Source organism: Ixodes scapularis, unplaced genomic scaffold (genome assembly GCF_016920785.2).
Source record: "Ixodes scapularis isolate PalLabHiFi unplaced genomic scaffold, ASM1692078v2 PGA_scaffold3__209_contigs__length_174095766, whole genome shotgun sequence".
Classification (NCBI taxonomy): Eukaryota; Metazoa; Arthropoda; class Arachnida; order Ixodida; family Ixodidae; genus Ixodes; species Ixodes scapularis.
The window spans coordinates 107,731,752-107,756,767 of record NW_024609868.1 but is presented as its reverse complement, the minus strand read 5'-3'; the positions used below and the strand labels follow the sequence as shown (position 1 = coordinate 107,756,767).

General features: G+C 42.9%; 2 protein-coding genes across 3 annotated transcripts in view; one reads left to right on the top strand and one right to left on the bottom strand.

The window, feature by feature from the left end:
• LOC115328913 (protein Daple) overlaps window positions 1–8,624 on the top strand; it is a 44,429-nt gene extending 35,805 nt beyond the window's left edge. For both annotated transcript variants that reach the window (XM_029990363.4, XM_040211626.3), the window contains exons 13-15: window positions 537–622; window positions 3,547–3,628; window positions 8,212–8,624. In XM_029990363.4, the coding sequence (XP_029846223.2) occupies window positions 537–622; window positions 3,547–3,628; window positions 8,212–8,415 (372 nt within the window). In that variant the 3' untranslated portion in view covers window positions 8,416–8,624. The remainder of the gene's footprint in view (window positions 1–536; window positions 623–3,546; window positions 3,629–8,211) is intronic.
• An 11,694-nt stretch (window positions 8,625–20,318) lies between these two features.
• LOC115309382 lies at window positions 20,319–24,148 on the bottom strand. Its single transcript, XM_029967639.3, has 3 exons — window positions 23,380–24,148; window positions 22,943–23,122; window positions 20,319–22,853 (listed from the first exon to the last, which is right to left on the bottom strand). The coding sequence occupies exons 1-3, from the start codon at window positions 24,146–24,148 to the stop codon at window positions 21,409–21,411; spliced, it is 2,394 nt and encodes a 797-aa protein (XP_029823499.2). The 3' UTR covers window positions 20,319–21,408.
• Window positions 24,149–25,016: the final 868 nt, after the last annotated feature.

Genomic DNA, 25,016 nt, shown 5'->3' with positions numbered 1-25,016 from the left:
GTTACAAGTTACCGAAAAAGTAAAAAAATTACAGTAACGCGTTACTAGTAACGCGTTACTACTCAACACTGCCTGTAAGGGTGTGGTATGAATCTGGGGTTACCGTGGGCAGTTTGTAGGGCCACTTGTTCGTTGGCTTCTTTGCTAGGAGGTGTTTCTTTCCGTCGGAAAAGATTTATGTCCGTATACATGGGACTTTGTTGAACTAAAGCAGTAGCTGCATTTGAGAGTTTTCTTTTTTCTTATTTCGCCTCGTCCCAGGTTAATTATACAGCATGTTACTATATCTGGCACCGTTGTAAAGTTAAATCACACTTTACGCTGGTAGCCAACTGCTAGACCACGGAATACAAGCCGAGCGGTTGGGTTGTTTACCGGATCATGGCTTGCAGGGTTTGCGAACTGGGCCTTTAAGTTTCTCACCGAGTGTCCAGCTTAAAGCCCCTTGGTTTGGTTCCTGCATGGAAATGCCGGTGCCTTTCTAGTATAGAATATCCGCGTGTATTCTCCGTTCAAAATTGTCCTTTTGATTGCAGCTCGAAAGGGACATCTGGAATCTTAATCCGGTAGAAGGCGATCCTCTTTACCGTCAGCCCAAGGAACGGCCACAAGAAAAAGAAAGGTAGGCGTGGCTGACAGAATGAGTTTTGCGGGCTTTGTCTCTCTAGAAATAAAGCAATAGGTAAAGTGGTTGGCATACTTTCGTAAGATTTTCTACGTTCCTGTTATTTCTGAAGACAAAGAAAAAAAATGCTTCTTTTTGTTAATCTTTGGCCTCTGGGATCCCCAGCAAATGCAGCGTCCTGAGAAGATGGTGTCTAGCCAGTGCCTTAAACTTGTCGCTCAGTGGGTGGTGCCCAATCATGCATAAAAATGTGTACGTCTAGCCGCAGTTGCGGTGCTTCCAACTCGGGATGAAACTCGTCCTGCATCATCTGCAAATAGGTGTTTCCAGACACCTTTCCATCGAAGAAAAAGGGGCCGACGACGCCCTCTCTCTAGATTCCGCACCAGACTTACTTTCAGCGACTGCGAAGCCCTCTTGAAAGTCCAGTGCGGTTTCGTCTAACTCCAGTGGCGGCAGTTCTGGGTGTTGACCTGCCTGTCCAGGTGAAATGTTGCGTCATCACTAAATTGCAAAAACTTCAGACATGATGGATCCTGTGCAATCCTGAGGAGCTCGTCCTGGCAAAAGTCGAGTCGCTTTTTGTAGTCACCGGGCAACAACTCGTGAATCGGGTTGAGCTTGTATGGGCACATCTCGTGGATAGCTTTGCACACAGTGTGCTTGGATACACCGAACAAATGTGTGGCTCTTCGTAAAGACAAATGTGAATTTGCCTCGAAGGCACCAACGATGGTGAAGCGGAGCTCTTCCTTTTGAGGAGAAACGTGGAAGACATGCGTTTCGTTCTTGATGCTATTTTTCGTTGCAAAGCGCCGGGCACACGACACAAAAACTCTGGACAGCTACCACCATCTATGAGCGACGGCGGCAACCAAACAACTGGTTTGCCGGTCTCGCTCATAGATGACGGCAACCTTTCCAGCTTTTCCACTCTGGTTTTCACCAGAGTGGAAAGGCTGAAATTCTCTATGCATCGTCCTAGATGTCGTCCTCGAGGTCGTCCTAGAAGTCGTTCTTGAGGTCGTCCCTGAGCTCGTCCTAGACGTCGTCTTTAAGGTCGTCCTAGGTGCCATCCTCTAGGCGCCGTCCTTGAGGTCGTCCAAGAAGTCGTCCTTGAGGTTGTCTCATCATAGTGCAGCTTCGCTGGTCTTCCTTCTTCACCAGAGTGGAAAGGCTGAAAGTTTAGTGCGACCACGAAGTGGTCGCACTTAATGAAAACACACAAACCACTCATGTTGCCATTTTGAATTCAAGGAGCTCACATAACCTTAAGCCAACACTGCTCTGCAAACCTATTCTCACTTGTGTTAACACAGTAGACTCTCATTAATTCAAACTCTCTTAATTCAAACTTGTGGATAATTAAAACTAACATGCAGGTCCCGTCCTTTGCGTCTCTATGGGAGGAAACTCCCGGTAATTCAAACTTTGCTTTATTCAAACAAATTTTCATTCCCCCTCGAGTTTGAATTAACGAGATTCGACTGTAAATATGACAATTAACTATTGAAATGCAAATAATAAAAATAACCCACCTTGCCCACTGACCCGTCGCTAACCACGCTGTCAAATGAAGTGCCGCGGCTATGTTGTGCAAGGCGTCACTCGCATAATATGGTTCAGCAGTTTATTCACCCACCCAACATTTCTGCGTTTTCACATGTGAATGGGTGGACACATTTTAGGGCCGAAGCTCCTTAGGGTCTAGCCTTGTCGGGCGTCCGTGCTGACATCGATTGCCATCCCAACTGTCTTCTTAAAAAGAGAAAAAAATGTTTGCGCAGTCGACAGGATTCGAACCTGTGCGAGGAGACCCCAATGGATTTCTAGTCCATCGCCTTAACCACTCGGCCACGACTGCGGGACGACTAGGGGGCTCTGAGATGTGGTAGTAACTCAAGAGCTGGGGATGTCATGGATGAAACATTGCATGTAGCTGCTCAACGTCTATATAGGAGAGATCGCTGCGGTCAAATGCGTGTATAATCGCGTTGAACTTTGCATGCATTGGCTCAACGTTTATAGACGAGAGGGCGCTGTGGTCAAATGCTCAATTGCGTATATATGAACAAAATCAGTATCATCAGCACCACCAGAGCTTCGCCCCAATCAAGATCATTCACCACGTGGAGATGCGGGCATTTTTCAGCTATGTCTCTTTCAGTTTGTTATTGTGCCATCTGGTCATTAACACCATTTTGTCTTCGTTCCGCATGCCTTGCTGACTGATTGTGATAGTTAATCTCCCATGCAATCTCCTTCAAGCCTGACAAACATGCAGTGAAGATGATTTTCATGTAACATTATCCCCTTTTTTTTTGTAAATATCTGTTTGAATGGATAACAAATGTCTCTATGTCCTGCTAATACAAAATATACTTGTACTGATGGTCTGCAAAAAAAATTAAGTGTTTTTCCTCGAAGCAGAACTGAACAATGTATGCCCAAATGCTCACTTTCTGTACAAATGTAGCTCCAGCGGTTAGGACCAGGCGCCAAAGTTTCGGAACATACTGTGCTCTTATTTAAATGTTGGAGGCAATTTTCCAAAATTTTCAACAAGCAAACGAGGACCGTCTTTAGTAGCAAATGCCAGTCATTTCCATGCATTTGCGGGCTTCGTTGGCCGTCATTTCGTCTTTGAAAATTTCCGAGAATCTCTCGTAATTTTTTAATCGGATAACGGCAAGCTCTAGAAGTTTGGCATCTGGTCTGGGCAAAACATAACAAATTTTTTTCGTAGGCGCCCTACACTTTGACGCAACATTATTTCCGTATTTATCGAGCTTGTCTGTCATGCAATGGAATCCAGAAGGCGTAATCTTTCCACGGTAGGTCTCGGCTAGAAACTGAGCTAAAGTTGTGTTACACTGGGCACCCAATTCAGTTCCTGACTGGTCGTCTTTTCTCTCACGAAGGATACCGTCGCATGTTGCCACCGAAGGGAGGGATCATGTGCACAGTGCCCTGTACCGGAGACCTGGCGACGACGACGACAAGGTGCATTCCGCTGTTCCGTTCCTTCTCATACTTACCTGGACGTAGGTTGATCCCTGCCAACCGGGCATACACCTTTGCTTTGCTGCATGACACGAGGGGAGCCAATCTTAACGATTGGTGTGTACCGGAATAGGGAGTGTGTGCGGATGTAATGCATATCACAATTTTAGGTTCAAGCTTTATTGGGTTCGTCATTCGACGGGCACTTCGAGGGCTTTGCGAAAAAGTGGACTCATGGGCTTTCTTCATTGAAAGGTTGACTCGAATTGGGCAAAACCGGCAGTTGTCGCATAACGCAGGGAAAATGTCTCCTGCGTTGTGCATTGTACTTCTCCTCCTCAACATGGTACCTAGTGAAGACTATGAGCCAGTGAGACTCGCCAAGCCGTATGGAGTACGCAGTGCGGCACTATTGGCACGAACAAGCTCGAAACTTGCGAGATTGCAAAGTACTTTCGAATGTAGTAAGCTTGTGCCGGAGGCGGGACAACCGAAAGACGTCCCTGCTGTTGTAATCACGTCGTTGACTGTAGTGTGGCAGAAAGGTTTTGATTGTAGTAAGAAGTAAATTTGAATTAATGGAAAAAAAATGTTTATTGTGGGGTCAAAATGTACAATTCCCAGGAGTCTGAAATCTTTGCAACTGTTTGTAGTACAATATATGTGCATATTCTTTCATGTCACAGTAATGATAGCAGGATAATCCTTCTGATTTACTACCAGTGGTAACATTAGAAACACTCTATTGACCCGGATAATAATGTGGGGAGTGACATTTACTTCATTTTTGATTGGCAATCATTCAATAACAATTGTAAACACATTGCTAAGCCAGGTTAGTCTGCATTTCCAATATGAATTAATGTGTATAAAAATTTGAATGAACTTGCTCGCTTTCACGGTAGATTTGGATATGTCAGTTGCTCAAGAACTCAAAGGCCACCCTTTTCATTGGGTGTGCTAACTTATGTGTGACAAAACATAAAATGATGATGTTGCCAGCACTTGCTTTTTTAAAATTGGGATATATCTTGGCATAGTTCTCTGAACCTGTTGTTTTCTGCTCAAAAGACGAGCATTCAGAGACAGCATACAAGACATCTGTCTCCGAAGGATTCTAGGAATAGGGGAACAAAACTTTCATCTCACAGCTTAGGAAAGTCATTCATTTAGACCATAAGTAGCTACTGAACATACAGAAGGGAAATTGTTCCTACCTGGGAAGAACAAAGTCAAGACTGGGTCAGCTATTGTTGCAGTGCTGGCCATCTCCTCTTTTGATAACATTGATTTTGAAAAGACCTTTTTGAATGTTGAACTGAAAACATTGACCCTTGACAAGTGAAATATAAGTTGGGTATTTCCCATATATGTCTCAACATTCTGAGGCTTTTTAAAGAAATTAGGACGATTGAAAGTGTTGCCAGCAATTGTCTTTTGGAGTCGATTGGACTCGCCTGAAAATGCAGGATTAGCATTACTACTGACGGGATCCATTGGTAACTGAGTAACATCTGCTCAACTGATTAGTTTGCGATTTTGCTTGTGTCAAGGTCAAAATGACGTTTTCTCATGTTTGACAGAAAATGGTTTTAAAAAGTTTGCATTAAAGTAATTGAAATTTTCCTCTTTCCCTAAAGGCAGCACTGTCTCTGTCAATATATAGGAAATTTATTTGGCAAAACTAGGGTAGCAATTGTAACACAAAATTTCCTCATACCTTCGATGACTTAAGTGGCTCGTGAGATCGTAAATTTATAATCATAACTCAGTATACGGGCGCTAAGCATTCTAAAACACCACAGATTACATTGATACACATACAATTTCTCTATTAAAAACATAATACTAAAAACGGGATCAGAGATCACGACACGGCCATTTTACTACGATTTGGTGCAGAAGTGCGCCACCGGATGTGTGACAGCCGTTCACGAGCGATCGCTTCCCGCGAAGCCAGGGGACCGAACAACGGCAGACTGATTTCCAAAAGTGTGCGAGTCGTGCACAGAAAGCAACTGCTCACGATTGGCCATTACATTTCTGGTTGAGCCCCCTGGTTCTTGCGCCGAATCGCAGAAAAACGCACGTGCCGTGATCTTTGGTTTTGTTTTTAGTAGGAAAATCAGACATGTGTCAGTTTAACCCTTTCCCTACCATGGACGACCTGGGTTCGTCCACACTGTTTGTACCGCTCCCCCCGAAGACGAGCTGGGCTCGTCCATGTTGATTCGGGCTCCAATACGCTACCATGGACGAACTGGGCTAGTCCACGTGTTTCTAGTGAGCTTTGCCATGGATAGATGGCGTTTCACGGAAAAGAAAAGCATAGTAAATTTCTGAATTGGGCTGAAAATTGTTACAACGCAGGCAATAGGGGATTTAAAAATGGCGGCATCACCTTCTGGTCGCTGCGTTCGTAGTGACGATCTTGCCTCAAAATTGGGGCGAAAACGAAGTTATTGTGTCGTCTCTTCAGTTTCAGAAAATGAGGAAATGAATATTTCATCGAACAGTTAGAGCGATGTAACTGAGTTATTGAATTTCAGCTCGGACGACTTTGATTTTGATGAGGACATCGTGTCGGCGTGTCAGCATTGGACTAGAATCAATGTAGAAAATCCCCCTCCAGCCCCTCCCCATTTTGCGTTCCTTTTGCGTGCAAGGTGATGTGAACTGTCTGCGGTAATCCAGTGAAGCGGTACTTTAATCCTTTTTTCTCAAAGATTTCTAATATAAAAAATATTTTGGCATTTGTCTTGGCCTTTGTATTGCATATAAACTTTATAGGGCACATAAAAAAATTCAATAGTTTCAAATCGTTTTTTTCAAAATTTTTGCGGTAGGCAAAGGTTTAGTCTGGTTTCAAGAATACTTAGAGCGTGGTGATTGAGTTCAGAAATCACTCTAGTGCCCCTTTAGTAAAGGAGCGTGGGATAACTGTGTTTGACTGTGTTTGCAACTGATTGTTGAACTGTTGTATAGATCTTGTTAAACATACAAATTACGTTTCCCACCACTATCTTTGTCACAGAAGAGACTGATAGTAGTGCAAAAAAAAATAAGGATACAGAATTAAAGTTACTAAGATTTACCTTTTAGGTAAGCACTTACAACATCGAGAGAAATATTTCAAAGAGGACTTAATTTCAAATTCATTATTCTACCGAACAGTCTTACAGTAAACTTTCGTTAGCTCGACCTCGGTTGGATAATTCGTCCCGAGCGAATGCGCGCGGGCTCACAATGTGGGGAGTGACATTTAGTTCCTTTTAAGTGGCGACCATTCAATAAAAATTGTAAGCATTGCTAAACCAGGTTAGTCTGCATTTCCAATATGAATTAATGTGTAAAAAAAAAAATATGAATCAACTTGCTCGTTTTCACGGTAGATTTGGATATGTCAGTTGCTCAAGAACTCAAAGGCCACCCTTTTCATTGGGTGTGCTACCTTATGTGTGAAAAAACATAAAATGATGATTTCGCCAGCACTTGCTTCTTTAAGATTGGGACATATTTTGGCATAGTAGTACTCTGAACCTGTTGTTTTCTGCTCAAAACACGAGCATTGACAGGCAGCATCCAGGACATGGAACATCTGTCTCCGAGGGATTCCAGGATTAGGGGTGCAAATCTTTCCGCTCACAGCTTAGGGAAGTCATTCATTTAGACCATGGGTAGCTACTGAACATACAGAAGAGAAATTGTTCCTACCTGGGAAGAACAAAGTCAAGACTGGGTCAACTATTGTTGCACCAGTGTTTGGTGAAACACAGGCCTTTTGCTGCAAAGCCGAACGTGCGCAAATATGCGCCTGCTCCTCTACACCGTGGAAATTAACCATAGCAGATGACACAGCGCAACTAATTTGGCGTGGAGTAGCGTGGAGAACATAGCACGTGGTCGTGCGCCAAAAAGTGCAAGCTGTCTTTTCGTGTTTTTTTTTTGTGCTATTTTTCTCTGCTTACAAGGTCTGGCCGCCCGGCGCCATAGTTAGCTCATAAAGCTTTCTCAGTGGAACACACGCTCTCAAAGCACTTTTCTGTAGCATTGTGTGCAGTCCGTCTTGCGCGTCAGAAAACGCAAATTCTCTTTCTCTTTTTTTTTTTTTCTTGATTTTATTTTTCTTTGTTGTTGACACTCTGGCTGCCCGGCGCCAAAATCTACTCTTAAAACATACTTTTTTCAACTTTTTTTTTATTTTTCTTTATTTTATTTTTTTTAGTGGGCGATTTTATGGGGACGTGATGTTTAGTTACGTTGCTCTCTGGAGCATGCTTTTGGATACGCGTTTTAAGCGCAGATGGCAGCAAACTATCTGTGAGTACTTTGCACAATAAAAGGAAGTTTAATTTTAACCGTTTTTTTGTCCTTTTTTTTAATTCGATCCTTCGAATAATTTCACCTAATTTCAACGTCCCGTCGAGGTCGAATTAACGGAAGTCCACTGTATATCTATTATCGTGGCCCTTGTTCCTGCAGTCCTGCTGTAGTTGCTGCTGCAGAGGGTATGGAAATTGTACAATTCTAGAACTGCACAAAAGTCAGTTAAACCAGCAGGGTGCATGTATTCTCTTGTACAGGAGAAGCTGCAGTTGATTGCCGAGAATCAAGAGCTGCGTGAGAAGTTGAACAGGGAGATTGCAAGCAACCGAAACCTGTCTTCCTACATCACTACACTACGCAGGAGTTACGCAGCTGTGTTTCGCGAATCGCCCGAATCTTCAGCGAGGCACTCTCTCTACGAGGATGACGACCCCAATGTTACCTCTCCACATGGCTCTTAACGTTTTTTCTGAACCTTGTCTTTTTTTTTTTTTTGATTTTTATAATTGGACGATTAGCAAACAAGTGCTGAGCTAAGATCGAGATGAGCATGTTTTTGAAGTACACTGCTGAAAAATGTTCGAAGTAGGGATGGAATGGACAGTCCATTTTTTGTGATAGTATATCATAGTGTCTCTGAATGCGCTTTCTTTACTTTAGAACAGTGCTGAGTATGTTTACTTTAGAACAGTGCTGAGTATGCTGGAAAACTTAAATTTATCTAGGCCTAGGGTAGTTAACTTACTTTTATATCACTTTTTTTAGATAACCGTTGGTTTTATGTTTTTATAATTAAACTATACACAGTCAAGACTGCATCAGTTTTCACTCACAGTTGTTTGCCAAATGCTAAAACACTCACTTTTAACTTTTTATAAAAGCTGATTCTGAACTGAGGCGATAATTCCTGGAAACTATGAAGAACTAAGCTTTGACAACTCCAGTTGACGTGACAACCCCAGAGACAAGTATTAAGAACTTGATATGCTTGTTCTCGAATCAGTTCTTTATTGTTTCACAGTATTTTGAGGTAAATGATGTTCCATACAGGAACCACCTGTGGTCAGCCTACATCATGTGAAATGCCTTGACCTGTATTTCAGTGTTGCCCTGAATGTGCGGCATCAAGGCATACTGTGGATGTGTACTCAATCATGTTTTCAAGTGCTTTACAAAAGAGGTAATTTTTGAAAGATTAATACTCATTTTCAACATATGGATGGCCCCTGACAAAATTTCTGGCACAAGCTATTGCATCTAAAAAAAAATTATATGAACTGTTCTTGGCCCAGAAACATGTAACATGCTTCTTCATGAATCCTACCAATGTGTGTGGGTGTGAAATCTATGCAGTTGCTTTTTTATTGTCTCTTATTACTAGGCCTTTCTGTGTACATACTACCATGCACTAAGTAGTTCTCTTTCTGCAAAAATTAAAGTTGCATTCTAGTGAGATTTTTATTCGCACAGGAAGAGACGGTATAATTTTTAAAACTAGATCAGGAGGATCCAGATGGACATATGCGATAAGACCATAAGAAAAAACATTTTATCTGAAGAGCTACAGTAAAAGCGGGCAAGGCAGTTTTTTTTTTTCTCTTTCATCTCATTTGGTTGTTGCCACGTGGAATTCCACTCAAAATGTGATTGCTCATTATGGTATTTTTATTTTGCATCCCCATTCGTGAAACCAGCACCTTGCAGTTTAAAGGATGTTGTGGCACTTTTTAGCAGATTTGTGTTTGTTAATGTAGCTCGCTGTTTGTTTTCACTGCCTTCATTACAGAAAAGAGTGCCTTAAAGCAGTATATATGGTGGCACTAGAGTTCCTGTATAGGCTCCCCACGGGAGCCAGAGTTGTGCGTTCATCCCCGTAGCACGGCCTTTCCTGCACGGCATGTTGATACTGCTCCTCGCTTGACTGCGCTCAAAAGCAGGAGAACATACGCCGGGGCACGTGCAACGTCTGCTTTTCTACACGGCACTTGATCGGATCTCAGCAAATAGCGGCGCAGCGGTACGTGGAAAACAGATGCGCAAACCAACTCTAGGTTGCACAAAATTACCAAAATGCAAGTGTTTTTTTTTTTTTGTTTTGTTTTGTTTTTATGACTCTTTTGAGTTTGTTGTGGGGAAGGGGGAAGGGAAGGGAAGGGATGCTTACCAGGTAGTTGCGAGCTGCATTTGGACCCACAAAGAGCCACATGCTGCTCTTGAGCCACAGTTTGGCTACCCCTGCTCTAGAGTTACTTTGGCATGCACTGTAAAGATTTATAATCAAGTCTAATCTGGGCAATCTCTGCAAGAGTAGTAACTCAAAACTAGCCGTACAGTACAACATATTTTTCTTTCATTTCTTATGGAACATCACTCATCTGTAAAATATGAATAATCTTTTCTCTGTTACCAAAATAGTGGATGTTTAAATAAACTTTTGCACTGTGTGTATAATGGTACTCTGGCTCAAGAATCTTATATAAAAGATTGCTAAAGTGACTCCATGTAATGAAACATCTGCACTGCTTTTAATATTTTGTTTGTTTCTGAAGAGAAAATTTAGATGTGCAGGTGCAACGTAAAGGTGTTCTATGTGAATATATTTCATGGATTCATTTCACTTATTCATTTTATTTATAGCCAGCCACGCTCTATTGCTTCATGTGCTGTGTTGTTCTTTGGACATGTATTGATAAATTTATCTTGTGTACTATATTCCAGTTTTGTCTGTACAAAGGCTACCATAATCATTTCTGTTTATGTTGTGTTCATATTTCATGTACTTTGTACATTGTTAAACCCATGTGTGTCCCCTCATGTGTGATTCTGTTTCACACAAGATTGCACTGTGAAGGACTTCAAAGTTTCTCGAACTTCAAAGTTTCCTATTTGTTTTCCCTCATTACAGTCTCGGGTTTTAAACCTGATGATAAACTGTTTCAGATGTTTTGTTCGTACTGCTCACTGGGAAATATTATTTCAGAAAAAATCTAAATATTGTGGTGAATATTTTTAACTTTGTTAGTGGCACCCATGGCCATGAGTGTCCCAAGAGCATATCACTGGATGGTGCATGGCCACAGAAAGTGAACAAAACAATGTTTATTGAAAACCACTTACACAAATTATTAAAATATTCACAGACTTTAAAGCCACAAGCACTGTTTTACACTACACTGAATAAATCTCCGCAAATTGTCGTGAAAATTCTGGTAGGATATTTTTATATTTCAACTTCAAATAGTCAGTGATCAGAAAATTCCTTTCACACTTATAATTTATTATAAACTATTGCAAAGAAATTAATTTTTGTCTGCATGCCTCAGTACACGGACCCTGTATCCATGAACCTATAAAGAGCATTCACTGGACGCCATATTTGAGGGTGATGTTTAGGGCGCATGCTCAGAACGAGCTCACATTAATAGCCTGCGAAGACCAGCAATCTTGATGGTGTGGAATGCACGTTGCAAAAGAACTGTGGAAGCAGCGCGCTGAGCAACCACGCACACAGATATGGCCGCCAGTGAATACTCCCTATAGCTCTTCAGTTTGTCAAATGCAGCTCCCATATCATATTAAAATAAGAACAATATCAAGAAGTTTAGCAAAACAGTGGGGAGTTTTAGCGAGTCGTTTTTAGAGCACACGGTTCCGGAATAATGAACGGTGCAGCTGGTCCGTCCTGTCAAACTGTATGTGAAATTCAACATGTTTTAGTATCGTGAAACTAACGCAACCGTGTAAACGATGATGATGATTGCATTTGACCAGCAGCGCCATCTTCTAGTAAACATGTGAAACATTCTGCAGCGTGTGAAACCGTGGCAGCTCGTGTTTCCAGCGTGCGACTGATGTAAACAAGACGGCTGACGTAACATTTTCTGGTGGAAATTTCAAGACCTGCGAAGCTAGATAGAGTAAAAAGTGTCTGAATGACTGAAAAGGTAGGTGGTGTGTCTCCGTCATCTTGAACTTGAATGATCGTTCACATTGTGTGCCATTAAACCAAATAATATTGTCTGCTCGCAGTCGCCACGGCAGCTAGTCAGCCTGCAGATCGCAAACAATTGCTAGCATGCATAGTTCACAGCATTTGCAATCGCTTACCATTGTGAGCCTTCCTCGAAATGATTTGGTTCAACCTCTCGAATGAAGCAGAGTAACATGAATGTCAAATTGCCTCCCGCTGTCCTAAGCCTAAAGTAGGGGACACGAGTGATAACATATATGACGTCTATATTTTTTTTACCTCAGTCGCATATATTTTACCTGAATCGAAAGGTTATCAGTCTGGTAGGTCGCCTAAAATATTCGTGATTGGTACAATTTTGCGTCGCAGCATTAAAAGTCGAATCCTGTTGCTCTTGAACTTGGGAATAAATTACAGTGCATATCATAAAATGGGCAAAGCCTCGCCATATATGTCCTGAAATCTAGTTTACAAAATAGGTTTCCCAATATATGTGATCACGACACAGCTGAGCTAAAAGCAATAACATTTTCAAAAGTCAGTAAAGTGTTAGAACAAACCCTTTCAGTCTACCTTTTATAACACCTTTTAGAGAAACACTGAGCAACAGTCACAACGCTTGCTTTCCTGACCAATATTGTTTACACTCAGCACCGTGATGCAGCCGATTAATCATGCAAAAAAGAATGACCTTCGCACCGTCAGTGAAGCAACCAAAACTGAATTTGGGAGGAGACCGAACAGTCACGTCTCTAGCGGTGCGCTTCAGCTGTGGGGACAACAAACCATATTTTCTTGTTTGTTTTTGATCCGAGAAATCGAAGATGACTATTCGAAGGCCGCTCATCACGTGACCAAAGCACATATAAGAGCGAAGTGCTCGTGCCCAGACTGTGCTAGGCGAGGCTCAATTTCTTATGCTGTTTTAGTAAATTCCGGACTGTGTGGACAACAAGCTTGATAAAGTGCCCCCTACAGTTCCATTACCTGGCACCACGAGATGCGACAAAGCGGTTGTTGTAATCATGCGCAATTAGCATGTAGCTTTTAACCGTGTCGAACCTAACTGAAAACCGGAGTAAAACCATTATTTTTAACTAGACTGGAACAAGACTGCAACCGAAATCAAACATTTGAACCCAAACTGGAACGGAACCTTAATTTCATATGGCGGTTGCCAATTCATTGGAAACGGTTCCACATAATGAAATGTGAGCCGCGCTTTCTTGCAGGTGGTGACGCAAATTCAATTAAATATTCGCGATGGTGGCTTCGGCAGTTCAGTGTTGACTAAACAAACAGCAGTGGCGACATGGGGACAGCTCAATAATAATGCAACAAATAGGTATATTTCACGTCTATTTACAGCACGAATTGGCGTGGGTGAGTCGGTGGGAAGGCGTACCTTTGCATATTTTGTTTCACCTTACGATGGTTTGCAAAGGACGGCATACGAGCCACAGTAGCCAATTTATAGCTCGGGGGCGTCACGTGCTCGTTCCGGTTGGGCGCACCGACGCGCAGAGCGCAAAGTCGCAAGACAAACTACGGACTGGCTGAAGTAGCTCGTAGCGCCCATCGCGCTGCATCGTATGGTGAAATGGAGTACTATGCCGACAGGCTAAAAAAGAATTATTTGTGTGTACGTGTGTGTATGTATGTATTTTTGTCTTGCTGCTTAACAATATTCCTCAAGGAAGGAGAAAGCAAACACAATCATGAAAATAAAAAAAAGTTGGCGGCTGTCGCTGCCTTTGTTTTAAGGTGGCGAAATCTGAAGGTGCCAAGAGGCAAAGCCGCGATGAGCGCAACATTTTTGTCCTTTTTTGTTTTAATCGTCTTTCGATGGGCCTTCGCTGTCTTTCTCCTCTTCAATGCAGTCGTTCGAGCAATTTCGTTCGGGCGTGCAGTGTAGCTAGTTTGCCGTTTAGATTTCGATAAGCATATCGTACTGGCGTGCGGTTGTGCATACTGCGTGCTATTCGTTAAAGGCCCCACATTAGCACTTGTACTGCACTGCATAGATTTCTCATATACAGTGTGTAACAATGTCGCCACACTCTGACAGGCTAAACTCCTACTGTCTAAACAACTAAAGGCTAAATTTTTTTTGTGGGAAGTTTGCGAGTGCTATTGTCACTGCGTGACTGCATACTGACTGGTTGACTTCACGTGTGAGTACTGTACTTTGCACTGTCTCCAAGTGCTTGTATAACTACAGGATCTTCATTGAACGATGTCTGCGTTAAAAATTCAAAATCACAAAATGAAATTAAGCTTTGCTGTCCTTGCTTCCACAGCACAGCTTCTGACGGCCTAATTTTTTTCTTTTTTTAATGCAGATGACGCCGTGTCGAACTAACCTTTTTTTTCTTAATGAGCTGTAGACATTTCTTTTAAGAGTTGGTTTAAACTGGTTCGCGCTTGGTGGTACCGAACCGTTACTTAAAAAGCATCACTGTACTCGAACCGAACCGGAAAAATGACCGGTTCGACCCTGCTTTTAACCCAGCCAATATAATAAAGAATATATTGGATTGAATATGTTAAGAAATTGCAAGAATTGTACAGCAAACGTAAAACTTTCTTTTAAGGAAGGTTCCATAATGTGCTGCCACACTCTCTTCTGCTGGCGCCGTATGCCGATTGCATATTTTTCAGCGGTTTTCTGTTCTTGCCCCATAGTGTGGAGATAACAGCACACTAGCAGTGCTGTTGTGCAAGTATTCGAAGCAGAGAGCAAGGTATACCTTCTTGCAACACGCAATATACTAGGCATTTTTAAGGCCTTATCGAACAAACAACACACTAACGGGTTTGCTGCAGTTGATTGAATGCCATTTCATCGAAGCACGTTTTATCGAAGCACGGTTTAGAGAAAGCAGAGCCTCAGTTTAGAGAAACGCTGTTTATTGAAAATGGGACGCTATTTAAAAAAAAGACTTTCCTACTTCTCACGTTTATCATTGGTGCGCATGTTAATCCAGGCCCCTCGCTGCGCTTTTGCCGCTTGGCAGTGGTAGTCTGTGGCCGCTCATTACAAAAATGTTAACTCAGCTGATTTACCCGTACATGCCGCTTAGCGGCGGCCGAATTCGCTAAAGGAGGCTCATCGCCATTTTCTCTAAACTGGGTTCTCTATAAAGGCATTCGAAAAACTGGGGTCGGTAAAACAAAAATGGCGTTTGCTAAAACGAGCTTCTCTAAACTGCATGCCTCCGACACTAAACATGTGTCTGTTAAGGGTATACGGTTCGTTTGCGAAGTAAATGGGTAATTTTAATTTTCGGCGTGTGTTGCGACTCTCAAGCCTTTTATGCTTGATCACGCTATCGATGTCTGCACCACGAAGCGATTTGTGCGACTACCTTTCAGCTTAGTAAAATTAATGCTTTGAGGAAACTTTTGCATACTTTTGCACTCGTCTTCACGTTCAATAATGTCAGCAACTTAGATTGAATTATGAGAGTTGGTTAAACATCTTGGTATGTGAACACAAAAGGAGACAAGGGGCACACAACGCTGTCTGTGTCTGACGTGTTTTTGTGTGTCCCTTGTTTCCTATTGCGTTCGCGTACCAACAAGGAGCTTTGTGTTGCTTTTTCTAGTAACACAATGTGACTGTCGATTGCCATTTTTTCCTGTTTAGGAATTAAAGAAATGGAATGGTGGAGTTCAGCGATTCAAAGAGTGGGAATGGGCCCATTGTTTCCTTTCCGAGGAGTTGAAAGGAAAAAAATTGTTGGAAGCTCTAATTCCCTGGAATGGAATTTGAATGTCATGGGTGTGCCCATTCTGCAACACTGAGTAATAACCCCTCCCCTTTACCAGCTCTGCTGTTCCAATGCCACGGAAGGACACAATCAAATCAGGAGTAGTAATTTTAATTATGGTGATAATTAAAAGCTTGAGATACAAGAATTTGTGGTTCAGAGAGTCGATAAGTATACAAGTACCTAGATGTATTGATCCAGGGGACAGAATATCCAAATTAACATGAAAAATATGCATACTAATAAGGGTCATAGAAATGCAGCTCTAATGAATACACTGTGGAAATATTACTTTTATGAAAATTGCCAAAAGAGATTTGGAAAGTGCAATGTTTGACTTTTGTAAATGCAATTCTTTGTCAGAAATCAAATGCCGAAGCAAAATGCCCAAGCAATTAAGATGTAGAGCAAGCAAGGTAGGTGGACTAGATTTGAGAGCACATGGTAAAACACCAAACTGGGGTACAAGGGCAATGATGAAATAGGGAATTTGTCTTTTCGCAGCAGATCTTGTAGCAGGCAGAATGTTTGTTTGGAGCAGTCACTGATGCTCTTGCAGCAGGTGCCATGTGTTAACATGTTACTTTAAAATTACATAATAAAGCTCAGGGATAGCCGTCTTTAATGGTGACTAAAGATTCATATTTTACATAAAACTTGTGTGTGTATATATATACATACATACATACATATACATATATATATATATATATATATATATATATATATATATATATATATATATATATATATATATATATATATATATATATATATATATATATATATATATAGAGGGTGTCACAAAAGAAAATTTACACGGTCTTTTTTACCGCAAAAATAAACTAGGCATCGCCGATCGCTCATTCTCCGCCCAAAGGTAGAGCTAGAGGTCACAAGCAGATGCCAAAGTTTCAGCCCGATCCGATAACTTAATCAAAAGTTATTAGTGATTTTCTGAAAATCTCAATGGGAAAATGGAGCCCGTTTTCGGTTTCTAGTGTCATAGAGCCCCATGTGTTTGAAAACTCCGTCGGCCGCCATTTTCCCATTGAAATTTTCAGAAATTCACTTATAACTTCTGATTAAGTTATCGGATCGGGCTGAAACTTTGGCATCTGGTTGCGGAGAACATGGCGGAGAATGAGCGTTCGGCGATGCCTAGTTTATTTTTGCGGTAAAAAAGACCGTGTAAATTTTCTTTTGTGACACCCTGTATATATATATATATATATATATTTATTTATTTATTTATTTATTTTTCAAATAAGGATTTATTATATTATAGTAGTGAAAAAGATGTGCACAGCTTTTTTGGTGGAAGGCTCTGGTGAAAAATGGTTCTCCTTACAATGGATATTAGGGGCAAAAATGGTTGAACTGTCTACTCCTTAGGGGAAGGACAACACATTACAAAGTTTCAAACACAGCTGAAATTTAGAGGTGCCCGGAAAACCAAAAGGAATGAAAAAGAGAGAGGATGAACTTCTTTTTCCCGAAAGGCACAAGAGAGGGAGGACATTGACCAATCGCACACCGCAGAGCTCTGGCACACCGGTACTGTTCTAGCTCAAACAAAAGGGGGGAGGGGTACGTAAGATCTCTTAACCCACCTCGGTGAGGTCCTGATACACATCACAAAAGAAAGGGGTTCGGTATGGTGACCCCTTAGGGGAAAGATCGAACATGGACAAAGGCGAACAACCCTCGGTATTTGTCACACCCGAAACAAAGGGGAAGGGGTGAAACTTAAACCCGAACAAACAACATCCTACACAGATATAAAGGTGACTTCCAAACAATCCAATTTGTAGAAATCTTTTCAACTCCGTGTCCAAACTAAAAGGCGGCCTATCTACTGTTAAAATGTTAAAACTTCACCCTGCTTGTTTGCGCCCTAACTTTTTGTTTGTTAATGCTATTATTCTTTTCCTTTCGATTCATTGGGTGCAAGGTGCGTGCTACGAAGAAGGCTTTGGAGCGCGGCTATTAGGCGGACGTTTCCGGCTTGAGCGGCGCGTTGCCGTCGTGGTCCTTGCACTGACGTCACATCACATACTTTTAAACCATATAAAAGGATTAGAGGGAAGCTGCTTTTGCAAGAATTTTGAGTGACAGGTTAATCTGGGAGGAGAATAGCGACGCCTTTGCAAATTTGGGAGGCTCGTGATAAGAGCTAGGAGCTCCTTCCCCTTTTCTCTGGAGGTCATCGGAAATGTCGTCATGTGCAAGATATCCCATAATAACGTCACGAGGGTATGGTGCCTGGATCGCGTCTTCGACTGGTGTGTTTAGCGTCCTATCCCGCCCATGCATCAAAAGTGGTCCCAATGTAGCAACAAATGACGCGAGTGTCATGCTGCAGAGCCGTTGGCCGATGGGCGGAGCTTGTTGGCCGCTAGAACCAGCGGATTTCGCGATAACACAATATGGCGTTACTTCTTTGTCTTGTTCATTCCTGTGAAATCGCGTAGAGTTCCTATGAGTCAGATCCACAATATGGCGGACGGAAGTAGTCATCCCCCGGTTGTCAGACTACGCTGCTGTGGTTGTCAGACTGCCAAAATCTCCTTAAGAAGGCCAAACTCTCTGGCTATGTTCCAAATCTTACCCGAGTAACCTGCCTCCTACGTCAGCGGGTAATACCACGTGACATCGCGAGTAAACGATCCGCGACTCGATTTTGGAACGGCCAGGATAATCACCTGGATACTACGCGGATTGGCTTCGTCTTGGGCGACGGCAAAAAGAAAACACAGCAGCGATGACAGAAAATAGCAGACGATCCTTTTGATCATGGAGAAAGCACCCGAAGAACGGTAATGTTAATGATGACGCGGTGTATTTTGAGGTGGATCCACCAGCTCCTTTTACTCACCTTCGTTTTGAGCTGTATATTGAGATCAAAATTACTTACTCCTTACAGCTAGACATAAAAAAATGTGTTTTTATTAATCAGCGCGATCGCTGCAATTCTAGACACGGTGCCCTAAACGCATATATTCCACGCATTGTAATTTGCACCGATTATGTTTTGCAGAAATATATTCCACACGGTGTAGCGGTCCAGCGCGAGGGTGCTTTCTCCAGAATATGAAACTCACGTTCGCTTTGACGCGAATGTGATTACAGTGAAATTTTCGAAGCCTTCACTGCTTTACAAACGTTATCCTCTCATACACACACTCTGGAGGAAACAAAAATATTACATTATCATATACCGAGTTCAAACATTTTCGGCCTTGAACGTGAGATTACGGCATTCCCCCAACGCCGAGGACGAGGATGCGGAGAAGCTCCTGTTTACGCTCGCACTCAGATAATAACAAGTACGCGTTCCCGGGGAAGGTGGACGGTCTGGTTATAATGCAGTCAATTCCTGCGCTGACAACAGCAAATCGCAATAACCACACATGCTGCACCTAATTATTTGTCATTTCGAACGTCCGCCACCAAAACCAACGGAGCAAGCGAGCTTTGACGGCTGTCGGCGCAGAAAGCAGACGACGAACAGATCACGTGACATATTTACTCGATTTGATCCGACTTTACCCCCCGATCGAGGAGGGTAGCGCGAGTAATTACTCCGGAGTAAACAACCCGTTTCTGGAACGCGAGTTCTGACGTCATCGAGTAAGCTCGAGTAAGTTTTGGAACGCCACGGTACGAAACTTTTACTCCGGAGTCGGATCGAGTAAATTTTGGAACACAGCCTCTGTCATGCTGTTGCCTGTCGCGATCCTGGCGGTTGGCCGTAGAAATGCTGGCGAAAAGCACGAGCGAACGCGAGTGTCGCTTTCGTCACGGCGTCCCTTTAGGCGTCCCAACTTCCGGTTGCTCGAGCTTCCGTGAACTGTCACAGTGGAAAGCGACCTGCAGAAGGACAGGCGTCTGCCACTTATACCACTACTGTTGGGGCGCCGCCAGGGTCGCAACAGGCGACAGCATGACACTTCTATGACGTCATCAGGCGGAAATCGAGGGACCACTTTTTTGAACCCTGTAAACACACCAGTCGGAGACGCGTTCCAGGCACCATAACGAGGGTGACGGCTGATGTACAGAGGCTGGAATACTGACTAGTGTTCAGAGCGCCGGCGGAGAGGAGCAACGTTTTCGGATGACAGAAGCGGTGGCGCTGCGGACAGCAGTCCTACCAGGAAGACGACCGAGCAGCGCCGCGGAAGGCGTGCGATGCGCACAGAGTCCGCGGCCTAGGAGCCAAAAGGCGCGCGTGCGCTCTTTTAAGCGCTTTCAGGCGTGTAGAAGTAATGCGGGAATAATGAGGGAAAAAAGAAAGGAGGAGTCACCACAAACTGATTTACGATTAAAACTCCTGCCGCAAAGGGGAACACAACGAACGCGCTACGCTGACGACTACGACGTCGAGATTTGATTTCACGTTACAGGGGGGGGGGGGGGGGGGGGGGGGGTGTTTTCCAGGCATAGAACTACTGCTAGCAAAATAACGCCGAAGAAAACGTGCTGGCTTTGCATAATGGTTGCGATTCTCTTTCCAAAGATAGCTCCTTCAAGTTGAAACATAGTGCATGTTGTGCAGAGGGATGTGATCAAAATTTACAAAAATATATCTAGAAAGAAATAACATCCTGTGCAATGAAACATCGTATCTTTATTAAACAATTACACACATGACACACAGTAAGATGTCCAATAAATTGCTGGGAATACAGAACTCACATGAAATGACCAATACACATCTTGCAAATGACTAAAATGTAGGAACATGAAAATTACTAGAAAACCCAAAACATTCAAGAAATAATCTGCAAATTATTAAGAAAATCTTGTTAAATCACTAGAAATGCAGCAACAATAATAACAAAGGTAATGCAAATTATTCTGCATATCTTGTAAAATTCCTAGGAATACATACTAAACGTTGAACAGATGACAAAAATATGTTGCATACCAGGCAAAATGACGAAGAATCCACAAAAAGTGCCCGACACTAAATATAAAACTTATTCATTTTGAATACCTTGCAAAATGACTAAGGTTATGGATAACTCCAGCAAGCACCTTAAAACACCACTGCGAAGTTCATATGCATAGTGTTTCAACCAAGAGTGAAATATTTTAAACGGAGAGCACTAGAAATAAAGAAATTATATCTTCAAAATTATGTTATCGACTGCGGCAGAAAAGAACATACCAATAGTTAACTAATTAACTGAACTGTGTTAAACAACGCTTAAAACACTGTAATAAGGGTATCGGGTCAAGTTAGAAAGTTCAAGGTGGTTGTATTTCAAGAGTTCTATTTCGTAGAATTATCCTAACCAGCCTGTGTTTCGAGATATCCCTCTCCAAACCTTCCACACAATACAGCTAAATTGTATGCAATACGTAAAGATCAATTGTGGCACCAATATCCCTGTGTTGTATCCTGTTTAGCCGGATTCTGCAGAAAGTTTAGAGATGGATACACCAGAACACAGGCTGGTTAGGTTACCTCTACAAAAAGAAACATTCTTGAAATTCGGCCACCTTGAATTTTTCAACATAAACACCTACCCTAACTAAAGTATGTAAAAAGTCAATTATTGCATTTTAGTTCATTAGTCCTTGTATTGGACTCATTTACCTCCCCATGGTCGATAAAGCCATTCCAAAGGAATAATTTTTTTTAATATCCAGTGTGCTTTGCTTAAAAACATATTTTCACTGTTGGTTGGAGCACCCTGTATTTACTCCAGCCTCCTCTTCTTGAGGAGCTTCTGCCTTTCCCTTCGGGATTCTCTCTCTTTGTTGACCGACTTTGTATAAAAGTGTAATCTAGTCAGCACATAGAACTTCAATAAATTCGCAGTGGTCAACTTAGTGTGCTCGACACAGCCAATGCGGTCAAATGAAAGGTTCTGTAAAAAAGATAAAAAATCTACGACACTGGAACAGTGCAACTCGTTGTGGCTGAAAAAAACAGTGAAAGCATTTTCCAACGCAGTCACAAAGTTTGACAAGGCTTCAGTAGGGTAAAGAAGACCACCATGGTCAAAAGCTTTTGTGAAGCACGAGTTAGGATTTTGCTCAGACTGCAGCGGGAGCACAGCGAGTTCTGCAGCACACTCGGAGCACGGATTTTTTTTTATCATTTTACGTGCAACATAACCAGCAATGTAATAGATCAGCCTACTGTCACTTCTTTCACTCACTAAGCTAGAGTGCTTCCCTATTGATGCTGTTTCTTTTGACGGGGCAGTGCTGGGAGGACACTGAGTGTCATGCCCTGTGGCTGTGATTATCGTGTCAGCACCTTCCCAGTTGCCGCCATCTAGGAGTTCATCCACAAGACTTGAAATGTGGGTCTCACCTTGGCCTGGGGCCTCAGCGGACTTAAGGAGGGCAGTTAGCAGCTCTGGGGAAGAGTTCCCTGACTTTAGGGGCTTTGCCAAGTTGTAAAAACTTAGGCAGTTAACGATCAGCAAAAACTGCTCTGGCGTAGGATGGTCATTGCACCCATATGATTGTCTCACGAGAGAAAAAAAATTCTCCATTTTGTCCTGGCTTAAGTTTGCAGTGAGAAGGTAGTCATACCCCAGCACAGACGTTAAATAGTCCAGAAGGGAAAGCGTACTGCTTATCGTCACACGCAGGTCCAAGGCTGTGCTTGCACTAATGAAGCCACCGTTGTGCTTGCTGGCATACATTTCCCACTCATTAAGGTAGATGAGAAAATCTGCTAAAAATGCAGCACGCGACTTCTGTGGTTTCAACGCTTTGGATGGGATTCGAGCCGTCATAACGAATATAAGTCTCTCCATCAGTCTCACAAAGTTCTCTGTTGGTGTGATGGATCTAAATCCCATCCTATTCTTGTAAAAAAACAGGCCCTTGAGCACCTCCTCACTGAAAAGCTTGAAGGCCAGGTTGACCTTCATCCTTTCGAAAGGATTAGGATGCAAGTGTGCTTTCGTTATGGTGGGCATAACCTTAAGTCTCACGTTTGCTTTATCACATTTCCACGCCTCCTCAACATGCTCGATGCGGACATGACCATCAGGAGTCTGCACACCAGTTGACACTACAGTGTTGCGGATGCATTTGATAAGATGTGGGAAGTCGGAAAGAAAGTGTAAACTTCTCCTTCTGTCGACGGGATGACGCACCTTGCAGCAGATCTCCTTTGCGGATGCTGAAAGAAGCATATGTATGAGTTTACACTCATTACAAAAAAGTATGAAGAGATAGAGCACTACTCCTGTCGGATTAAAGCATACATACCTTTTATGCCAAAGGATTTCCACATACTTCGATTCCAGGAAGCTCCGTCGCAGGTAACGAAGTCGACGAAAAGGCCAGCCTGCTCGGCGAGGAGAGTAGCCTCTAGAAGGATCTTTGAGAGGGTGCCTGCCTTCACATTGCTCCGAGAAGCGAATGTTCCAAGGACTTGAGTCCAGTCGCCTGCAGAAGCAGTGAATATGCGTGCATAATAACAATTAGGCTTGAATTAAAAATGGTATTAATCAAAATAATGTTATAGGCCGATCAATATCGTTACCGACTGCGACATCAGCCTAGCTCAGTAACGAAATAATATTTTTGAAGCGCCCTACTTAAAAAAAAAAAATTTTAATTCAAATAAAGGATTGTATAAAACAAACGAGGTAAATCCTACCTCCTTCAGAGCTGAAAAATAATTATACAAATGAAATGCTCACCTTGAAAGGGCTGGAACATCACGACCAGGCCATGGTCGCACGTCGTTGTTTTCTGGTCCCCAGGAGTAAATGAGCCGAGGTCAACGAAACCTTCCAGTGCTCCCGATGACTTGACGCTCACATGCTCCGACAACTTCATTTCGTCAAACACAATACCTCCGTGAAGACTGAATTCATCCATTTCTTTTGTTTTCTGTGACAAAGCAGAAAACACGTTTGGATTGAAACCAAATCCACTTTTAAAGCCACGTATATAGGTCTGCAGGCAAGATTTAGAAGGCAACGCGAGAATGTTCTGCTTTCGGATGTGTTCATAGAGTTTTGGGCTTCTCATTCGCATGAGGATACATTCTAGGATCCAAGACTTGTCGTACTTCATCCCTTGACGTGATTTCCTTGAAGCTGCATCGAAACAGCAAGTGACAGCAGCTCGTTGTTTTGGTGGCAAGCCCGCCAACCGCTCTTGGATGATTGTTGAGGGCAGAGAATCATTTTGAGCCTGAAGCTGTTCAATCGTCTTCCTTGCCACTAGCAGCTTCTTTTTCGCCTTGAACAGAGCGTGTCTTCTTCTCGATTGCTTCTTGGTGGAGCTAGACGTCTTCTTCCTTTTCCTTGACATCTGGTTTTGGATAAGCTTTTTAAGGTACCTGCAACGTAAGCACAGCTGCTCATTTTGTGGACGGCCAGTGCAGTCCTTCGAAAAGTATTTGTTGCCAAAGGTCACATAGTTTTTCCCCACAAGTGGCTTGAGTGTTGCTCCAGGGCACATGGCTGAGTTTTCTGCACTCATTAGCTGAGCTTCAGCTTCAGCAGAGGTGTGCACCTCGATGTCGATGATCTTCACAGCGCGGAAGTACACGCAGCAGCGCGCTGTATTTTCACCACTGAGGGAACAGAACGTAACCAACTTTGTAGTCTTCACATGACTGTTGCTTCCTGGTTCACACCATGCGTAGTGTACCGACGACGGGTCCTCTTCGAATACAATCTTCGACCAGTAGGAGGTTGGCAAATGCAGGTTGCTGTAGAACTGGGATGTACCAGACCGCTGCTTCGCTGTTGAGCTTCTCTCTTCGTCCTGAATATGTACGGATTCGTGCGTCCACGTTGAGCTTGTCTCATCGCCTTGAATATCTACGGCATCGCAGATTTCTTCCTGCTTTTTTCGTTTATGAGGAGGCAACACTTGGTGGCACAAATCTCTTGTTTTTCTTTTTTTGGGGAGGCTTCGGGTGAAATAACTTGGCGCGCCCGGAAAAATGGTGGGAACAGCATCGTCCCTCAGGAGAGGTCTGTCGCGTTGGATCTGGACGAGCTCACCGTTTACGATGTGCTTAAACGTCTTCTCGATGTATTGTTCTTCAAAGTGTTTCGCACACACCACACACGTACTGTCGAGGGTTCTGTCCGCACGCTTGATGTTCCGGGACCATGCCTCCAAGCGCTCGGCGTCTTTCGGGGCACGGAACAGCGGCACTTTCTCTTTGCAAGACTGGTAACCGCTGTTACAGTTCGGCACAAAGCAAGATTTGGCCCTTTTAGACGGCATTGCACGCCAATCTACAGCTTAAAAGAAACAAACAAACCGGTGTAGGACGCCGATCTCACTACCCCTCCGCTTCGACTACGGTAGTGGT